The 20,521-nt window shown below is 41.6% G+C and overlaps 2 protein-coding genes across 2 annotated transcripts; both read left to right on the top strand.

Annotated features, from left to right (window-relative positions):
• Positions 1–390: 390 nt before the first annotated feature.
• On the top strand, positions 391–7,918 carry LOC306757926 (uncharacterized protein). Its single transcript, XM_079243116.1, has 5 exons — positions 391–1,129; positions 2,763–2,858; positions 2,956–3,061; positions 4,556–4,657; positions 6,024–7,918. Exons 1-4 carry the CDS (start codon positions 607–609, stop codon positions 4,611–4,613), a joined length of 783 nt encoding a protein of 260 aa, XP_079099242.1. The 5' UTR covers positions 391–606; the 3' UTR covers positions 4,614–4,657; positions 6,024–7,918.
• A 3,962-nt stretch (positions 7,919–11,880) lies between these two features.
• LOC306758421 (protein lifeguard 1) lies at positions 11,881–20,132 on the top strand (the record flags this gene model as incomplete). The annotated part of the gene is made up of 5 exons (XM_079243749.1): positions 11,881–12,165; positions 13,622–13,822; positions 18,154–18,282; positions 18,903–19,046; positions 19,998–20,132. 5 exons carry the CDS (start codon positions 11,881–11,883, stop codon positions 20,130–20,132), a joined length of 894 nt encoding a protein of 297 aa, XP_079099875.1.
• Positions 20,133–20,521: the final 389 nt, after the last annotated feature.

Genomic DNA, 20,521 nt, shown 5'->3' with positions numbered 1-20,521 from the left:
TGGAGCCAACCCTGAAAGTCAGTCCAAAAATCACACACATGTCCGCAATATTAAAAAAAATAAAAATAAAAATTAAAAAAAATTATCTGTTGTTTGCGTGAGGACGTTTTTTTTTTTTTTTTTTGTTTTTTTTTTTTTTTTTAAAGAAAACCATTTTTATGAGCAGGAGCGTGTACGGAAGCAAGGAAAAAGAAAATTATTAGAAAATGCTGAACTAGTACATATAGACATACTTACATGTAAAATAAATAAAGTTTAAAAATTAAAAAAAAAAATTGCGTGAGTACGTTACCGTAACTATTTGTGCGCGTGTCAAGGAGGAAGCGAAAATGCTCTATTTCCGCTGCAGCAGCGTCAACGGGCACGTCAAAAAAATAAAAGAAAATGTGGACAGTGAGGACAAACTGAGGCCAGGTAAATAGCGTCGAGCCACTGCTGGTCTCTTTGTAAAGAATCGTTGCTAGGTAGCTGGTTCTTTTTAAAGATTCAGGCTCTACGTGAGGCGGTTTAAGGGTCGTTTCGAGGTGAACGCGACCCCTTGTTGTGTGCTGATTCGTTTTGAGGAAGCAGCTCGGCTAGCTCGCTTCATTAGCCAGCCTGCGAGAGATGGGAACGAAAGCAAGTCGTTTACAGGAAGACTCGGTTCCTTCTCCTTTCGGGAAAGATGGCACAAGGCGGGATTCCTATCGGCGAACCCGTTGTCCCAGGCCCACCAGTCTGGTTGTAGACTTCTCCGTTAGTTTCGAAGACACGGAGCCGAACCGGAGCCGATCTGAAGAGGGCAGCGATTCAGATTTGGGGCAACATGGGGCGAGTGCCGACGGTAGCCCGGCGGACCATCACAGTATCCCCTCTAGCATTAGCCAAGCTTCGCCTGCGGATGACAACAACAGCGAGGGGAAACCTGAGGAAGAGGGCAATGTTAGCCCGGAGGCTCCGGCCGATGTGGAACATCAACCCGGAGAAGCGACAGGCCGCACACCCCACCGCACTTTTTCCGAGCGTATCCCCGGGAATCGTCACTCTTCCCGCAGCGTTGGCGCAAGATCAGCCCGGGTCCGTGGCACACACCAGCGGCCGGTGTCAGAGGCTTGGATCGGCCTTTACCGTGTTAACAACCGACATGGCAGTAAGTATTTCACACAGTGAAACGTGTATGCATGTCATTTACATTGTTTGAAATAAAACAGGTACAAATAATCAGGTAATCTCCATCACAGATGCTGGTTTGCTTTGTTTTAGATGTAAACAGTAAAAAGTCACATTTAACAGAAGCTTCACAGATTCCATAGATTTGTTAGGGCTTGACAATATGAGCATAACATTACCTAACACAGGAATGTGAGGAAATGTAGGTGCTGACAGTTTATGCTCTCATAAGGCACTTGCCATGTAACTGGAAATTATAAATTATAGTGATTTGATATATATATATATATATATATATATATATATATATATATATATAAATAAAATGTATCGTACAGATATGTGGTGGCCAAGTTGTATCAGGATCAGTAAGACTTTTATTGCCATTGTCTTTGAACAATTCACAGACTAGGAACGTGTTTGATAAGGTGCTGAATAATAAAAAATAATAATAAAAACACTGAATAATAATAATATAAAAGTAGAAATACAGCTATTTTACAACTATTTTACAAGTAAGGTAAGGGTATGCAGAGAAATTAACATACATACATACTTTTTTTTTGTTAAAAATATATGATAAAAGTAAAGGTAAAAGTAATTTTGTATGTAGTCATGCAGATATGTACAGTTGCATCCGAACAACCGACCAAATTGGCAGTGCAATAGATGAAGAGTATTTATTTCATGGTGCGTTAGAACTAGGATTTTATTATCTATTTCAGACACAAACTTCAACAACATCAACATAGCCTCTGATGGATTCAAAACAAAACAAAAAAACCAACTTCCACCTAAATATCACCTAGTCTAACCTTAAATCAACCCAGTCTGAAATTAAAATGGATTATTTATGGAATTTACATTCCTGAACAGATAATCTCTTTTCCCGTGCTTGCATGCTGACTTAAATCATCAGAGACCCCATTGTCTGAAGCAGAGCTGTGGCGTAAAACTGGAAGTGGTAACATACAACCACTTTCATGTCACAAGGCCTGTTGACAGTAGTTGCCGGTGGTAGTCCTGCAGCATGCAAGACTAAAACATTAAGTAACCGACAGCATTTCTGACAGACTGCATTCAAACAGGAACATGCACGCTAAGTGTTTGCCGGATTATGAGATGTCCAGAGATGGTGATGTGACAGCAAATGTAACGTTTTGAGCCAAAACACTACAGTGTGGTGGGTTTCCCAGGCCAGCCCTCTGGCAAGTGTAGGGAAATGGGTCACAACTTCACATAGCCGCTCTCTGCTGGCAGCAGCTCATAGATGGAGGAAGAGTTGGGATGTAGGGCACCAAGGCACTGTTTCTGCCTGGCTGTCACATCTATGAATGGCTCTAGTGATGCCTGTCCAAACGGCCTGAGTCACTGTTTTCAGTGATGCATACAGTGAAATAAAGCCATTTCAGGTCAGCTGCACTTGAGTAACATCATCTACACTATCAAGGATTTGCACTGACTGATGTAGTCTTCTTCTCATTTTAACATCTTTATAATCTAACTGTCCAAGCATGTTAACACATGTTCTCAAAGCGGTGTATGTATCATCTATTATTTATGTCTTTCAGCAACCCAGTGTAGTAATCTCAGCTCAACTCTTCCCTCCACAGATATTCGCTGTCCTTTCTGCTCAAAGCCTTTCCCAGGGGGCCGGATTGAGGATCACCTGTTGAGCTGCCTCACATCTCCTCCCCTACCTTACAACAGTGAGTATCATATCACAGAATGCTCCAACAGCTGTGTATGGTTTTTTTTTTTATGAAGGTGATGACACTTACTGTTCCTTTGTGTGTATATTTACAGCGGATGTGCTCAGTAAAGACAGTGGAGAGTGTTCTATCTGTTTGGAGGATCTGTTGCAGGGCGAGACCATCGCCAGGCTGGCCTGCCTGTGCGTCTATCATAAGAGGTAACAGAGTTTGCATGCAGTGCAGATAAAACTAAAAGACATAGGAAGAGATTATTAAATAGGGTGGAAAAATAGTCTGTGGAAGTTGTTTTTTTTTCAGAACTGAGAAATGATGGCAACAAAGGTTTTAGGAAAAAAAAGGAAGAAGTTTTTTTGCACTAGTGTATAAATAACCACACAAATATGATCAATTCTCCGCAGGTTGTTTTTTCCCATAATGTGATATTCTAGAGTTATCTTTAGGTTCTTGTCTTAAACCAAATTTTCTTCACATAATTTAGGTAAATCAGTCTGTTTTGCAATCTAACAGCCTATTATGAGTTAAACCTCTAAGATTTCCCAATGAGTGTTTACAGCTGTAAAATCATCATTATATTTCAACTAGGCAATCTGTAAAGTCTACCAGATTTGATCAGATTTTTTTTCATGCATTTAAGAGTTTTAGATCAAATAAATGACAGTGAAGTTGCCAACAGACCTCCAGTGTAGTTGCACGATTCAGCTCATTGACAACAAAACACCTTTTCATTTTCAGAACATGCTGTAATGTTCAAACACGGTTTCCCTCCAGTCACTGATTTTCCATCCTTTCAGTGCACCACAGGAGTTCCCAAGATAACTTAATCTGTCACAGAGACATTTCTGCCTGCAGTAGACTTTACTGAGCATTACCATGATTGTGATTTCAGCAAGTTTAAATGTAAAATGTTTTTGGTGTTAGCCACATTTTTGCACACAGATAATATTTAGAGATTATCAGAGTTTAGTTTCCAGTGAAAATTGCTTACCTTTAAACAGATGAGGTAAATTTGTTTTGTTTTTTTTATGTCACGCTTGAATTTTTGGTTTTGTACCAGTTTGGATGTGAAATTGCAAAACAGACATTTAATCCTCCCAGTAGAGGAATGTAGAATCTTGCAAAACAACATATCAGAACATCTGAAAAGTTACATACTACTGTTTTGGGTTGTTGGTTTTTTTTTTTTTCCTAACAAGTAAATCCACATAGGACTTAAAAGTTGCAGTTAATTATTTTATAATGCTCTGATGATAAAGATACTATATGAAACTGGTCAGAAAATCTTTTAAAAATTGCATAAGCACATGTTTTTTCATGTGTTCAACAGCCAGAACAAAAGTGAAAGTCAGTCATCAAAACAGGAAGGGGGTGGGGGGGGGGCACAGCAAAACTACTTGGTTTATAGACTGCAACTATTACCACAGTGCTTGTCATTTCTCTTTTGGGAAAAAAAGTATTAACTAATAGTTTGAGCTCTACAAAAATGTCTTAAAGCGAGTATATATAAATACTCATAGACTTTGTCTGATCTCTAACAATCATTAGACATCCTCACAGCAAACTGTCGGGAAAAGATTAATACCAAGTGGATTTTACAATGTGGGCAACTCCACAATTAGCCATATTACCGTGAGTTAGAGTGTTTTGATGTGTCCTGATGTTTTCACCTATAAACCTTCTCTGTCTTTGTGCAGCTGCATTGATTCCTGGTGCAAGGTGAAGCCCTGCTGCCCCGAACATCCCTTTGATTGACTCACGGGTCACATGTTTTCAGCCCAATGACCAACTCGACTCAGGTATGTGTGTATCATACTGGTGAGTCATCAGCGCATGCAGTCCCCTATAACACTGCTCACAGCAGCATCGTAGCAAGTGTCACAGTTTTGTTATGGTTGGTAGTCCCCACACAAGAGAGGAAGGAAAAATGTAATACTTCTAGTTAATGTGGCATAAGGAAATTATGTGCCAAAAACAACTAGTTCAAGTTATAATTTTCATTATCTGGTTGCAGTGAGGTTCATCTAGCTTGTAAGCTGCAAAGACATGAAGCGTGGTCATTAGCCTGTATAACCTCCGGCTGAGGTGTACAGTGGTTCTCATAGGCATAACTGTCTGTTATAATTAAGCAAGTTTGTTATTTTTGACGAAACCAGATGTCAGCCTGAAAGCCTAAACAACTGTACTGAGAATAAGCTGCTGCAACATTTGCTTCCATCTCAGAAACAGTCCAGTTCTTTTCCTCCTTAGCCCGGGTGAAATGCTTCTGTCATTGGCTCTGGTTCAGGAGTGGCTTGACACGAGGAATGGGACATTTGGAGCCCATGTCTAGGATTTGTCTTTGTGTAGTGGCTCTCGATCCACTGAGTCCAGATTTAGTCGCTTCTAGCAAAGATCCCCAAATTCTTGAATGGATGTTGCTTGACGGTCCTCTCAAGGCTGTGGTTCTGCCTTTTGCTGGTGCACCTTTTCCTTCCACTTAACTTTCAATTAATATGCTTGGATCCAGCACTCTGTGAACAAGCAGCTTCTTTAGAAATGATCTTTTATGGCTTTCCCTCCTTGTGGAGGGTCTATGATTGTCTTCTGGACATCTGTCAGGTCAGCAGTCTTCCCCATGATTATGTTGCCATCTGACCCAGACTGAAAGACCATTTAAATGTTTAGGACACCTTTACAGGTGTTTTGAGTTAATTAGTTGATTAGGGTGTGACACCATGACTTTACAACGTTGAAGTTGAAGTTTTTCACAATATTCTAATTTTCTGAGACACTGCATTTTGGGTTTTCATTATCTATAAGCCACAATCATCAAGATTTCACAGAATTAATGGTTGAAATGTTTCATTCTATGTGAAATGAATCTATATAATACATAGGTTTCACATTCTGAAATGAGTGACAAAAATATTTAACTTTTTCATAATATTCTAATTGTCTGAGATGTACCTGTAGACAAATTCTATGCAATATCTGTAAAAGATTTTGTGCTGTTGGGATAGTCTAAACTAGATTTTAAAACATGACAAAATGTGTTATTTTTTTCCTTATTCATTTGCCTCAGACATGTGAAAGTAGTTGCACTAAATCACAATCCTTGTTGACCTGTGGCTGACTGTTTTAAATAGTTTTGAAACTAATGATTTGTCTTTTCTTTCCCTGTAGGAGACTACACTGAATCCCAATAAAATCCAATAAAAATGTGTAATTGAACAAACAGAAGTCCAGTGTCCCTCAGATGAAAACAATTGAGCGGCAAACAAATGATCCCAAAAGGAAGCAACGGTTGGCTTAGACTCTGACGCTCTTCGTTTGAATCGATCCATTTGAACTTAGTGTAAACCTTTTCATGCCAAACATCAAAAGCAAAACCAGCTGCTCTGTAACGTGCGGTCGAGACTCTGGTTGGAACAGAAGTTCTGGCGTTTCCCATCTTCTCTGCGGACCTGACACAGTGGAGCATTAAATATGATCGTCCTAAAACAACGGCACTTGCCCCATGTAAGACCCGGGGAGGAAAAGGTTATCCTTACTGTGACTCCGGCTCCTCTCCTCTGTATTTTTCGGCTCCTTTTGAATGGGATCACTCATATTATCAAGTATTTTTCCAAACAAGTGTTGTTCCGTGTCATGCATCTGATGAATGTTTGATTTCTTTTCCTCACCCCAAATGAACCAACCTCACACTGAAAGCGCAAAGTGTTACCACATAAATGTTGCTTTATTTTAAACTAGCTTGAGGGCTTGATTTTGGTGAATGGGGCTGTTTTCATTCTGTTATCTGCTTTCTGTAAACTGTAACATTTCAGGGGAAATATGGATTTTTTTTTTCCTTACCTTTCTTCACAGGTCAGTTTCTCATTGAGGGTTAGTTAGCGGAGAGTTTAACATGCTGCTACTTGGTGTGTGTTTTGGAGGGTGGTAGCGCCATGTTGGCACCAACTTGAGCACTTTGTCAAAGCTGTTTTTCTTTCTCTCTCCTATTTCTTTTTCTGCTACAAGGTCTGGGATGACATTATGCCCTGGCGTGTTTGTGCGTGTGTGTTCAGATGATGACTAGGGACTGAATATGTCCTGAGGATGACTGTTTTTTCATTGAACTATGTGTGCGCGTGTGTTTAATGTTATTTGCCTAAATGTCTGCTTGGTCAAGCGGGTCACACTTTTTCATTTTCAGAATTTATCATCATGTTCAGGAAAATACCCTGTTACATGTAGACTTTGGTACTTTGAACGCAGGTTGAGTTATAGTCCCCCTCCTCCCGTTTCAATCTCAAACACTCTGGGGTGTGGTCTGAATATTTTTTTCTTGGACCGGGCCCTGAGCAACAGTTTTGCCATCTGGTTAATACCAGATCGGGGAGGGATAAAGGGACAGACGGACTGAGGGATGTATTTTTGGGGCATGTTTACACCATGTGGCATCTGCCTTTCTCCACAACACTGGAGGCTATAGACAGCTGATGGTTAATAATTGCAAAAGTAGCTCCCTCCTTTTCCTGCATTGTCTTTTATTTCAAGGGTTTCATCTATTATATTATCCCATTTCTCATGATTATTGCTAAATGTGTTAAACGGCTTTCCTTTGCCTTTTCGCGTGCGTGTGTGTGTTAGTGTGTTGATTGCCTTTGTTTAGTGAAGGGGCTTTTGTGCAAGCAACATATATAGGTTTTTATGGGCTTTCCTGAAGTGGAAGCCCAGTGATGAGGCTGCTCACCAGACTCAGTCTGACAGAAGTAGTGCACAGGCCTGTGGAAAGAACAAAAAAAAACATGAACTCACTGCTTTTGCCATCTGCTTTAAACTTGAGTCTGTTACACGTGTTTCAGTGTGAGAGAAGCAGTGGTATAGATTAGTTTTGAGGGTCAGCTGGCAAGTTAATGCACCAGTCTTTCTTTTTTTTTTTTTTTTTCCCTCCTTCTGGTGTTCTGCAGTCTGAGGTGCTACAACTTGTCCCACCTCCAGTGGGCTGCCCTGTGCATGTTTCTCATATTTTATATATATATATATATCTATATATAAATATTGGAGAATTCAAAACAGATGCCAAAAGTCTGTCTGTGCATTGGGAGCATTGTGTGAGAGCGTGCAGACGGTAAGTTGCATTGATCATTAGATGTTACATTTGTTGTGGTGATAAGTTATGATGTTGTATTCTGAGACTGGGAGGGGTGGGGGGTGTTTGTGTATGCTTGGAGGGCAGGGGGGTGGGCATGGGTCCGTGGAGGCTGGGTTGTCAACAAAGATGTCAGACAATCCAAACCCCCACATAACCCATTTACTTTTTTTTTACCCTCTCTGAGCTGTGTGGTGCAATACCTCTATTTTTACCAATGCTAGCTAAATGCTCTGTGTGTAAACTAGCTAATCTTCAACCAAGAATGGTATTTTGTATAAACGTCCCTCAACTTTTGGTTTTGAATCGCGTGGCTGTGTGTGAGCTGTGCTTTGAGATCAAGGTATTGGATAAGAATGTTTAAAAAGGGTCACCACAGCGATATCTGCATCCCAGAAATATGGACAATCTGCCTTTTACTCTGGTATAAAAACTAATTGAACTTTATTTATTAAATTGTAAATATGTAATGCAGTTCAAGAAAAATGGCTTGGTCCTTGTCTGTTCAATATACTGTTTCTAAGCTCCAATCTTTTGTATGTCTCAGATTGTTTTTATATGTATTTTTTACAATAAATATATGTGAGAGATGTTTGTCCACGTTTGTTTTGTTTTGGGTTTAGTGTTTAAGTTTAGTGTTTTAATTCAAGTATTCTTATTTTTCTAAAATGATATTTTGATTGTTTTCAACACTAAAAATCCTTCATAAACATGTTAGTGTTGTGCTCTTGTAGATGTTTTATTGCTGATAGCCTGGTGGATGAATAAGGTAAATCTTCATGATCTAAATGCTATTGATAAGCATTTATATTCATTCATTTATATTTCAGGTTTGAAAAGATGAAAATATCTTATTTAAGCTTCAGTGCTGCCTGGTGATATAATGTACATTTTGAAGAAGTGTTATAAACACACTTAAAGTAGTTTAAATGTGAGCTTTGATTATTGCTCACCAATTTTTAGAAGATGCAGCAGAGATATGTTTTATTTTTTTCCTTATATTGCAAAAATAGTCCTGGGTGACACATGACTGCATTTAGCTGCAACAAGTTTTTGGGGTTTTTTTTGCAGTGCAAACCACAACATCCCCTTAGTAGCTCTAGACCACCCCAGAGGTTTTGACTAAAATGACCCTCAACCATTTCCTCTTCTGTGTCTTTCAAAGGCCAGACATTTCAGTTTCAGAACACTAAGCCAGCACAAACAAGACATCAGAAGAAACATTGAGGGGTTTGTTTGGCAGCCAACAGGAAACACTGAAAATGGAGACAAAAAAAAACTGCATTACATGTAAAGTACTTATCAGCATGTGTGTGTTGTGCTATCAGTAAGACATAAACTCTAATAAGCTGTTTGTTTTTCTAACAGGGAAATGTAAAGACCTAAGACAAAAAATCCACCATTGCAAGCTGCATCAACAACAACCAACTTCTGCAAATCTGAGGGAGGATCATGTCCAAGATGTCCTGAAAGTATCACAAAATTCTTGTAAAAATTTCAGAAAAATACATTTAGAAGCACTGATAATTGTAAATCAGGAAATTCCAACACCAACTTTTCAGACAAATGGTTTGCGTCACAAAAACAAAGCAGGAAGTGAAACTCCACCACAGATTGGTGGAACATGAATGCCATCCGTGAGCAGTGAAGGCTCGTGTTTTCGTTCACTCACACAGGATGGTGTTGGACTCTCATACTGGTAATTCACGGGCCTTTAGTAGAGTCATCCAGGAGTAGAGGTAAGAGGATCACTTACTACATTCTGTTTGACACTGTGAACTATAACCGAGTGGCAATATTTTTAACTATGTTCAACACTTCAACGTGTCAAGTTACTCATATCAGAGCACAAAAACAGTAAGGTTGGCCAAATATGAAAAATGTTACCATGGCTACTACTAGTATTAATTTGCAAAACCATTCAACCAAATGACAAATTTTAATTTAAAACAAATGGAGTTGTATATATATTTTCTAAATGACTGATTAATATACAGGATTAAAACATAAATCAGTTTTATGGATGGCAAAGTCAAAAAGATCCTGTTGCAGATATGACGAGAAATGGGGCAGCTGAACCTTCGGTAGAAAACCTGTACTACTATATGGACACTTAAACTATCAAAGTGCCCACAGACAAGATACCAAACCCTGCATTGCTTCCTGATATATCAAAATATGAATGTTGTGTGACGAATAAAGCACTTAGTCTAAAATGCATAGAAGTGTTGTATGAATGTAAGTGTGACTAGATAGATAGATAGATAGATAGATAGATATAGATGTACTTTATTCATCCACAGTTGGGAATTTTAGTTCTTGCAGAATCTATGTACATTTGTCCTTATATAACTAACAGAGCCATATAAAATTAAAAATATCTACAAAATAGTTCAAAGGGGAGGTATATAACATATGTATATAACAATGTAGAATAGTAAGTGTACATTGTTATATACCTTCCCTATACTGTCTGGAATGTAATATGGCATGTAGTGTTAAAGTGCTTTGAGTGACTGAATAAGCTATATATAAGTACAGAACATTTGCTGGTTAAATGTCTCCGAACCACACACTGATAGTTCTCCATGAGAAAAACAACCAATGACAGATGTATTGGTTATTGTTCTACTTAAACATGAAAAAAAGAGTTTATGAAATATCAGTCTGAGACCAAAAAAAAACAACTCTGAAAATCAATCAGATTTTCTGAATTCTCAATGACATGGTGGCAATAAAAATGAATAAATAAATCTGAGAGGCAGATTGTGCATGTTTTTTGGCTTCACATAAACATAAACAACAGTTTATATAAAGATTGTATTCGGTCAAAATACTTGCACTTGAGCAAAAGCTTTTCGAATTAAACCTTTTTTTCTTATTTATTTATCCCCATCATGGCATTGAGTGAAGATCTTATAAGGATTCAGAAAATGGGCTTTGTTGATTGTGCTATTCAAGATGTAAAAAAATTCCAAGAGTTTCGGATTTTTTTTTTTGTCATTTTCATCTTGAAGTGGAATAAAATCCTGAATTATTAAATATAACTTGTATGTGGAAACTAAATCTTATTGGATTTAGGATTTTTTCTTTCTAAAATTTTATTGGATTTAACAAAACAAACATTTTGATTTATTTATAATAAATATAATTACAGCTGCGCAACCGTTAAACATGTACTTTACTACTTGTGGAACAAGTATTTTACACTCAGAAGCACAAGAGCACGCCTTTTAACACTTGATAAAAGATGTGTGTTTAATGTTTGCAGTTAATGTGTCAGTGTTACTGTCAATGCAGTCATGTGCTTTTCTTCATTAAAATAAGCCAGTGTGTTGTTGCTAAAACTGAAAATATAAATACACTTTGCTTCACTTACCCTTAGCAGAATATACAGTTCGGTAACCCTGCATTTCCCAGTGTTTCCCAATCCAGGAGACCTGCTGCTCTGCATGTTTTAGAGGCAACCATAATCTAAAAAACCTGATTGAAATGAATTTAGTTAACAGGCTGCAAAGAGTAGGTGAAAGAATCTGAATCAGGTGTGTTGGAGCATAAACAAGTCTAGGATGCGCAGGGAGTGGATCCTGAATATCTGGATTGAGAAACATTGGTGTATATCCTGCTCAACCTGACATCATCATACTTCTTAGTAAGTAAAAAGACAAACTCTGGTTTTCCCACAATGAGTACAAGCAGAGAGGCCCCACAGTCACAGTTTTACTTCTTCATGTGCCAGAACTGGGCAAAAAGTATGTAAGCCAAGAACTGCTCACTTCTGCTGGTCAACATAGTTTTACTTTGACTTCTTCAACCTTGACATTTAATCAGACAACCTACAGGTATTCATCACAAATCAAGTATTTTATTTTTCATTTCCTATATTATCTTTCAGTTTCATCCACAATGCCAGAAACAGAAGCTTTTACACCCAAACAGGCTCCTGATACTCCAGGCTATGATGCATCCTCACCACCACCGTATTCCTACCAAGGGGAACAGCCTCCACCTTACTCTGCAGCCTCAGCAACATACGATCCAGCTAAACCTGAGACTGCCTACACCTATCAGCCCTCTAGGGGATATGAGTCATTCAGAGACCTAATCCCAGAGGCTGCAACAGAAACAACTCCCATTATATCCTCTCTGTCTTTTGATGACGAAGCAGTGAGAAGAGGGTTTGTAAGAAAGGTTGGTGTATTCCTATTTGATTGATAGAGGATGCAATGGGAGACCAGTTTGACTTTAGATGAGTGTGTTTGAGCAGAATCAAATGAAATGAAATCAACCTTGTTTATATATCTCTTTTTTACAGTTCCATTTCAGTGCTTTACAGTGCTTTACAGCATAAAAACAATTTCACACTTACACACATGTACATGTGCAACCACACGCACAGCCCAAACACACAACCCCCACCCTTCCCCTAACTTTCTTCGTACCAAAATAAAACTACCTTCAGGGTTCTGTCTGCATCTGGGTTGATACTGCAGGGAAATGACACCTGAGGGGTCTGTCCACATCAGGAGTTGCCCTGAAAGACCACTGGAGACACAGTCATAGGAAATGCCCAGGCCGGGGGATACCAGGGCCCCCCACACCACAGCCATAAGGCTGCAGTGCAGTACCACTAGCAACAACTCTAGCCAAGGCGATCATTGCCACAATGACCCTGCAGATCAAGCAGGCGCAGCCCCCGACATGGAGGGTCCCCATGAGGAAAACACTGGAGCTAAAAAGTTGTAAAGATAAAATGAGAAAGAAACATGAGATTAACTAAATAAAAATGAACCTATAATCCTGTAAAACAATAATTTGAGCAATAAAATTAAACATAAGTTATATATACTGTAAATACATAAAAAGTACAAATGGTATGTCATCAAATTAGGTAAGACAAAGATAGATAAGATTAAAAAAACAAAAACAAATATGTATTAAAAAGAGAAAAAAAATTCAATTAGAATTAAAATTCAGTTGAGCCTCTTTGTAAAAACATCTACAGTCTCTGCGGCTCTGAGCTCCTCTGATAAGGCGTTGCAAAGATGAGGGCCATAAAGTGGAACGAGGTCTCGCAGTGTGATTTAGTTCTAACTTTTGGTATGATTGAAAAGTTGATACCAGAAGAACTCCAGTCTCCACGAGGGCTCATAATTCAAAACAGGTTCAGATAAGTACAAAGGCCCAAGACGTTTAACACATTTGTAAAAGATGCAAAAGAACCTTAAAAATGAATCCTGAAACACATGGGGAGCCAATGCAGCGGTTTTAAAACTGGTGTGATGCAGTTCCGCTCTCTGGTCCTTGTCAGAACTCGTGCTGCCGAGTTCTGTAGTAACTGTACCAGAGAGCTGGGCATCACAGTAATCTATTCTACTAGAAATAAAAGCCTGCATCAGCATCTCTGTCCGTACTGGGAAAAGACAGAAAAGGGTGAACTCTCGCAATATTTTTAAGATGGAAAAATCCTGTTTCATTATAACAATACACAATCTGAGCTCTCATTTCATTAGTGTTCAGGTGTGTTGGAGGTGATTGAGGCTGGTGGAAAAAAAAGAATATCTTATCATCACATCCTTTTGGCTGGTGGTTTACTGACAACTGGTAATGGTAACCTTCTTTAGCTCTCTCCTCTTTTCCTGCGCAGGTTTTCAGCATGCTGACTCTCCAGCTGCTGTTCACCTTCAGTGTGGTGTGTGTGTTCACCTTCTCCAGCGTGGTCAAAGAGGCGGTGCAGTCCAACCTGTGGGTTTATTTTAGCTCCTTCATTGTCTTCGCTGTGGTGGCTCTATCTCTCAGTTTCTGCCAGGCCTTCAGCCGCCGTCACCCCTGGAACATTGTGGGACTGGTGGGTCACAGACACAGAAACTAAAGGTTCAGACTATCTGCTGAAGATTGTAAAAGATTGTCTAACTTATTGCGACATCACCAAGGAACGGTGGCTTTGTAGTGTAAAAGAAAACAAAACATTGCTGGATAATAAAGTTTACCCATGTTGACATTTTTGTTTTCAGCATTATGGTTTTGTTTCAACAAAACAAATGATTTTTTTTTTTTTGCAAGAACATGAAAGGATTAAAAAAAATGCTAAATAGACATTACGGATTAATGTTTTTCCAGTTTTTCCAGATAAGGTGACGGCTCTCCCTGAGCCGTCACCTTATCGTGGTGGAGGGGTTTGTGCGTCCCGAAGATCCTAGCAGCTATGTTGTCGGGGGCTTTATGCCCCTGGTAGGGTCACCCATGGCAAACAGGTGTCTAGGGGAGGGACCAGACCAAGCACGGCTCATAGACCCCTATGACGATGACAAACCTGGGCATAAATGTTCCCTTGCCCGGACGCAGGTTACCGGGACCCCCCTCTGGAGCCAGGCCTGGAGGCGGGGTACGAGAGCGAGCGTCTGGTGGCCGGGCCTTCGCCCATGGGGCCCGGTCGGGCTCAGCCCGAAAGGGTTACATGGGCCCCACCTCCCGTGGGCTCACCATCTGCGGGAGGAGCCGTAGGGGTCGGGTGCAATGTGAGCTGGGCGACAGCAAGGGGCGGGGACCCTGGCGGTCCGATCCCCGGCTGCAGAAGCTGGCTCTAGGGACGTGGAATGTCACCTCTCTGGTGGGGAAGGAGCCTGAGCTTGTGCGCGAGGTTGAGCGGTTCCGACTAGATATAGTTGGACTCACCTCGACGCATGGCTTGGGCTCTGGAACCAGTACCCTCGAGAGGGGCTGGACCTTCTTCCACTCTGGAGTTGCTCATGGTGAGAGGCGCCGAGCAGGTGTGGGCATTCTCATCAGCCCCCAGCTTGGTGCCTGCACGTTGGGGTTTACCCCGGTGGATGAAAGGGTAGTTTCCCTCCGCCTCCGGGTGGGGGGACGGGTCCTGACTGTTGTCTGTGCTTATGCACCGAACAGCAGTTCAGAGTACCCACCCTTTCTGGGGTCCTTGGAGGGAGCGCTGGAGGGTGCTCCTTCTGGGGACTCCATTGTTCTGCTGGGGGACTTCAATGCTCACGTGGGCAATGACAGTGAGACCTGGAGGGGAGTGATTGGGAGGCATGGTCCCCCCCCTCTGAACCCAAATGGTGTTTTGTTATTGGACTTCTGTGCTCGTCATGGATTGTCTATAACGAACACCATGTTCCAGCATAAGAGTGTCCATATGTACACCTGGCATCAGGATTCCCTGGGCCGCAGTTCAATGATCGACTTTGTAGTCGTATCGTCGGACCTGTGGCCACATGCCTTGGACACTCGGGTGAAGAGGGGGGCGGAACTGTCAACTGATCACCACCTGGTGGTGAGTTGGCTCAGATGGTGGGGGAGGAAGCCGGTCAGAGCTGGCAGGCCCAAACGTGTTGTGAGGGTCTGCTGGGAACGTCTGGCTGAGTCCCCTGTTAGAGCGAGCTTCAACTCCCACCTTCAGCAGAGCTTCGAACATGTCCCGGGTGAGGCGGGGGACATTGAGTCCAAATAGGCTGTGTTCCGTGCCTCTATTGCTGAGGCGGCCAGCCGGAGCTGTGGCTGCAAGGTCGTTGGTGCCTGTCGTGGCAGTAATCCCAGGACTCGTTGGTGGACACCAGCAGTGAGGGATGCTGTCAAGCTGAAGAAGGAGTCCTATCGGGCCTTCTTGGCCTGTGGGACTCTGGAGGCAGCTGATGGGTACCGATGGGCTAAGCGGCATGCGGCTTCGGCCGTTGCCGAGGCAAAAACTCGGGCATGGGAGGAGTTCGGCGAGGCCATGGAGAAAGACTTCCGGACGGCTTCGAGGAGATTCTGGTCCACCATCCGGTGGCTCAGGGGGGGGGGGAAGCAGTGCTCCATCAATACTGTGTACAGTGGAGATGGGGAGCTGCTGACCTCAACTCGGGACGTTGTGGGTCGGTGGAGGGAATACTTCGAAGACCTCCTCAATCCTACCAACACGGCTTCCATGAGGGAGCAGAGCTGGTGGACTCAGGGGTGGACTCTCCTATCTCTGGGGCTGAAGTCGCTGAGGTGGTCAAAAAGCTCCTTGGCGGCAAGGCCCCGGGGGTGGATGAGATCCGCCCGGAGTTCCTTAAGGCTCTGGATGCTGTGGGGCTGTCCTGGCTGACACGCCTCTGCAGCATCGCGTGGACATCGGGGGCAGTACCGCTGGATTGGCAGACTGGGGTAGTGGTCCCCCTTTTTAAGAAGGGGGACCGGAGGGTGTGTTCCAATTACAGGGGAATCACACTCCTCAGCCTCCCTGGTAAGGTCTATTCAGGGGTCCTGGAGAGGAGGGTCCGCCGGATAGTTGAATCCCGGATTGAGGAGGAGCAGTGTGGTTTTCGTCCTGGTCGCGGAACAGTGGACCAGCTCTATACCCTCTCTGGGGTCCTGGAGGGGGCATGGGAGTTTGCCCAACCAGTCTACATGTGCTTTGTGGACCTGGAGAAGGCATTCGACCGTGTCCCCCGGGGGCTCCTGTGGGGGGTACTCCGGGAGTATGGGGTACCGGACCCCCTTGTACGAGCTGTCCGGTCCCTGTACGACAGGTGTCAGAGCTTGGTCCGCATTGCCGGTAGTAAGTCGGATTCGTTTCCGGTGAGGGTTGGACTCCGCCAAGGCTGCCCTTTATCACCGATTCTGTTCATAACTTATGTGGACAGAATTTCTAGGCGCAGCCGAGGGGTTGAGGGGATCCGACTTGGTGGCCTCAGGATTGGGTCCCTGCTTTTTGCGGATGACGTGGTCCTGTTGGCTTCATCTGGTCGTGATCTCCAGCTCTCGCTTGAGCGATTCGCGGCCGAGTGTGAAGCGGCTGGGATGAGAATCAGCACCTCAAAATCTGAGACCATGGTCCTCAGCCGGAATAGGGTGGATTGCCCTCTCCGGGTCGGGAGTCAGGTCCTGCCTCAAGTGGAGGAGTTTAAATATCTCGGGATCTTGTTCACGAGTGAGGGAAGGATGGAGCGTGAGATCGACAGACGGATCGGTGCGGCGTCTGCAGTAATGCGGGCTCTGCGCCGGTCTGTCGTGGTGAAGAAGGAGCTGAGCCAGAAGGCGAAGCTCTCGATTTATCAGTCGATCTACGTTCCTACCCTCACCTATGGTCATGAGCTGTGGGTCGTGACCGAAAGAACGAGAGCTCGTATACAGGCGGCTGAAATGAGTTTCCTCCGCAGGGTGGTCGGGCTCTCCCTTAGAGATAGGGTGAGGAGCTCAGTCATCCGGGAGGGGCTCAGAGTAGAGCCGCTGCTCCTTCGCATCGAGAGGAACCAGTTGAGGTGGCTCGGGCATCTGGTCAGGATGCCTCCTGGACGCCTCCCTGGTGAGGTGTTCCAGGCACGTCCGTCGGGGAGGAGACCCCGGGGAAGACCCAGGACACGCTGGAGGGATTACATCTCTCGGCTGGCCTGGGAACGCCTCGGGATCCCCCCCGCAGAGTTGGCAAATGTGGCTGGGGAGAGGGAAGTCTGGGCTTCCCTGCTTAGGCTGCTGCCCCCGCGACCTGACCCCGGATAAGCGGCAGAAGATGGATGGATGGATGGATGGTTTTTCCAGTTTAATGTTTAGACCTCACAATTCTATTCAAAAACACAAAAATATGTCATTTACTGTCCTGCTCCCAAATATATAATGTTGGGAAAATAAAACAAAATGTTTTTTCCTCCAAAAATTAAGCAACATTTTGTATTTAAATGTGCATTTTAAATAATAACATAATTTAATATTTTTTACATTAAATAGTTGTTTTATTAGGGTTGCAGTTTATTAAGATTTTGGGGGAAAAAAAGTGAAAAAATATAAATATGTCATTGTGTTACAGGATTTTTTTTTGTCAATACAGCAAAAAATGGCACTTTACCTCACTAAACATCTTGTAAGAAGTACTTAAAAACTGCTTTTTGGCACAGTTAAATGGCTAAATCTACCCTAAACAAATAAATTAATTCAGAGAAGTTAGTTTCACTTCATCCTTTCAGAAAAACAACAGTTTCTCTCTGGCTGCTTTCACACAGTCATGAGATGTTTTAGGTTTTATTAGCATGTTCAGGACAAGTTTGTTATGATGAACAAAACTAACAAAAAAAAAAAAACTAAATTACACATGTTATTTAATGTGTTTAATAACTATGGTTACATGGAAGAAAATCCCAAATAATCTGGATGATGATGTTCTTTATGATCAGTGATGTCTAACCAGAAATTCTGTGACTGCAGGTGGTCGTTACCCTGAGTTTGTCCTACATGGTGGGAACCATCGCCTCCTTTCACAACACCACCGCTGTGGTCATCACTATGGCAGTGACGCTGGTCATTACTGTCACCATCATTGCCTTTTCTGCACAGGTTAGAAAACTAAGTCAAGATTAAGTTCTCCTTTTCACTTTAAATGTCATTTGTGTGTCTATGAACTGCAGCTGCACAGAAACATCTGAGCTCACCTTTACTTCAGAAATAAATGTTCAATTGTTGTTTTGCTCAATTTTCCTCCAATCAAAGATTAGCTAGTTTATTTCTTTTGATATCACATATCACATTAAACTTAATACCTTTCTTGTTTTCATTCTTTAAGTGACTGTGTACTCTAAATCCCTAATATCTTTTAAACATAAAAGTACAAAGTTCTATTTGTTTAAAAAATAAGTGTTTATGTCCACTGACCACTTATTTTTTACATAAACCTATCCTCATATGAAAGTATTGTTTTCTCTATGCCTTGTTACATAATAAGCTAAATACAAACCAGTGAACAGAATGTGTCTTTTGTACAGCTGTTCTTTCACAGCTGAAAATCTACTGACAGAAAAATAAAAGTCAGCTACTGATTTGACAGATTTTATTCAGTAAAGTAAAGATCAGTGGAGTATTCAGCAGCTGCATTGCATTATATGTTATATTACATCCCATCTGTATTAAGCTATATGGCGTTAATGCATTCGTTTTTATGTTCCGATGTTGTTTTCCAGACTCGTTTTGATTTTACTATTTATTACGGCATCCTGCTGATTGTGGCTGTGGACTTTGTCATGTTTGGGTTCTTTTGCACCTTCTACTACTCCTACATCTCTGATGTGGCCTACGGATGTCTGGGAGCTCTGCTGTATTCGCTGGTGGGTACCGATGACAACATGCAAACATCACAATGACCATCCGAAGTGACTGTGTAGATTTCATGTCTTCTTATGATGTTGAAAATCCATTATATTTAACAGAGATGTACAACTTTTTGCTCTTTGCGTCTTGTCAAATATTAATAAAAACTATTGTATTGATCAGCTTGATCTGTTGGATAGGTTAAACAAATACACTGATCACATTTTTGTAAATCTTAATTATACTAATAATTAATTAGGACTTACCTGAATGTGGACATAAATATGATATTCAAATCAAAAGCCTGGAGTAGTAATCCTGAAACTGTGAATAAATCATGTTTAAGGTTTAAAGTAAATTTAAGGTACACAACAGATAATATCTAAATATCCAGTTTTTGATTCTGTTATTGGTTTAGTTCGTATTAGATTTATTTTAGTGTTATTTCTTCAGTCCAATCTCGTGTTTTGTAGTTTAAATTTTGTTGTTTACTTCCACCTTCCACTTCTTTAGTTATTAGTTCCCTCTTTGTCAATCCTAATCTTTCCTGTCGCTGGATACCAGCTCTTCTTTGTCAGTCTGTCCATTTTTATTTTGCTATTTCAGTATGGTTCATCCCTTCTTGGCTGTGCCTGTTGTTTCTTTTGAGAAATTCTAGTTCCTACATCTGCCTGCTTCCTAACTCTCAGAACCCCATGTTCTTCATCATGTTTCAAACATGGCGCATGACACAATTATAAATGACATTAAAGAAGCTTTAAGCTTTTATGAGAAGCAGAGTCAACATCAACAGTTACAAGAGCCTTGAAACTAAATATGTTAGGTTTTAGTTACTCTTCTAACATCAATATATTCCATAAAGAGTTGAGCCAAAGTGTACTGAATACAAAATACCTATAAAGATGGAGGTTATCTGACATTAAATCCTATTGTTCTAAATCTTCCTCCCACCCGCTTCCTTTGCTCAGTTCCTCATGATCCACTGTCAGCTGATGATGGGGTTGATGCGCCATCGCCTGGATCCAGAGGAATACATCAATGCTGCTCTTATGATCTACCTGGACGTGGTCCTCATCTTCCTCTACCTGCTCGGAAGGAGGTGAAACTGCGCACAACGGACAAAAACAAGCGGACACTCCAAACTCTGGTTGAAAACATCCTTTATTGCTGTGTATATAACCTAACATCCTATTTTAAGTGAAAATAAAATAATCATTTCAACAGAACCTTGTAATGTCTCATTTTTCAATACCAAGATCCATTTAATCCCATTCATGTTGTCTAAAGAAGCTCAGTCAATGAGTTGCATCAAATCCCAGAAGACCACTTAAGATTTTGGGCACGGAGGCTCAAAATAAAGCCTTTAATGATACAAGGACATTCACCGTATATAGTAAACAAATAAAAAGAAGCGCAAAGTGTGACTCTCTTCATTTCATTCAAGTTCCATCCAGTAATCTGTTTGACTGGACTGATTATAAAATAGCTTGAC

Source organism: Telmatherina bonti (genome assembly GCF_933228915.1).
Source record: "Telmatherina bonti genome assembly, chromosome: 7".
In the NCBI taxonomy this organism is placed as follows: Eukaryota; Metazoa; Chordata; class Actinopteri; order Atheriniformes; family Telmatherinidae; genus Telmatherina; species Telmatherina bonti.
This window is presented reverse-complemented; position numbering and strand designations above follow the sequence as displayed.

What these genes read in the sequence shown, in the direction of transcription:
- LOC306757926 (XM_079243116.1), top strand. Translation starts at nt 607, where the DNA reads ATGGGAACGAAAGCAAGTCGTTTACAGGAAGACTCGGTTCCTTCTCCT. An exon ending in TGTTAACAACCGACATGGCA is followed by an intron (nt 1,130 to 2,762) that starts GTAAGTATTTCA and finishes TTCCCTCCACAG; the next exon opens with ATATTCGCTGTCCTTTCTGC. An exon ending in TCCTCCCCTACCTTACAACA is followed by an intron (nt 2,859 to 2,955) that starts GTGAGTATCATA and finishes GTATATTTACAG; the next exon opens with CGGATGTGCTCAGTAAAGAC.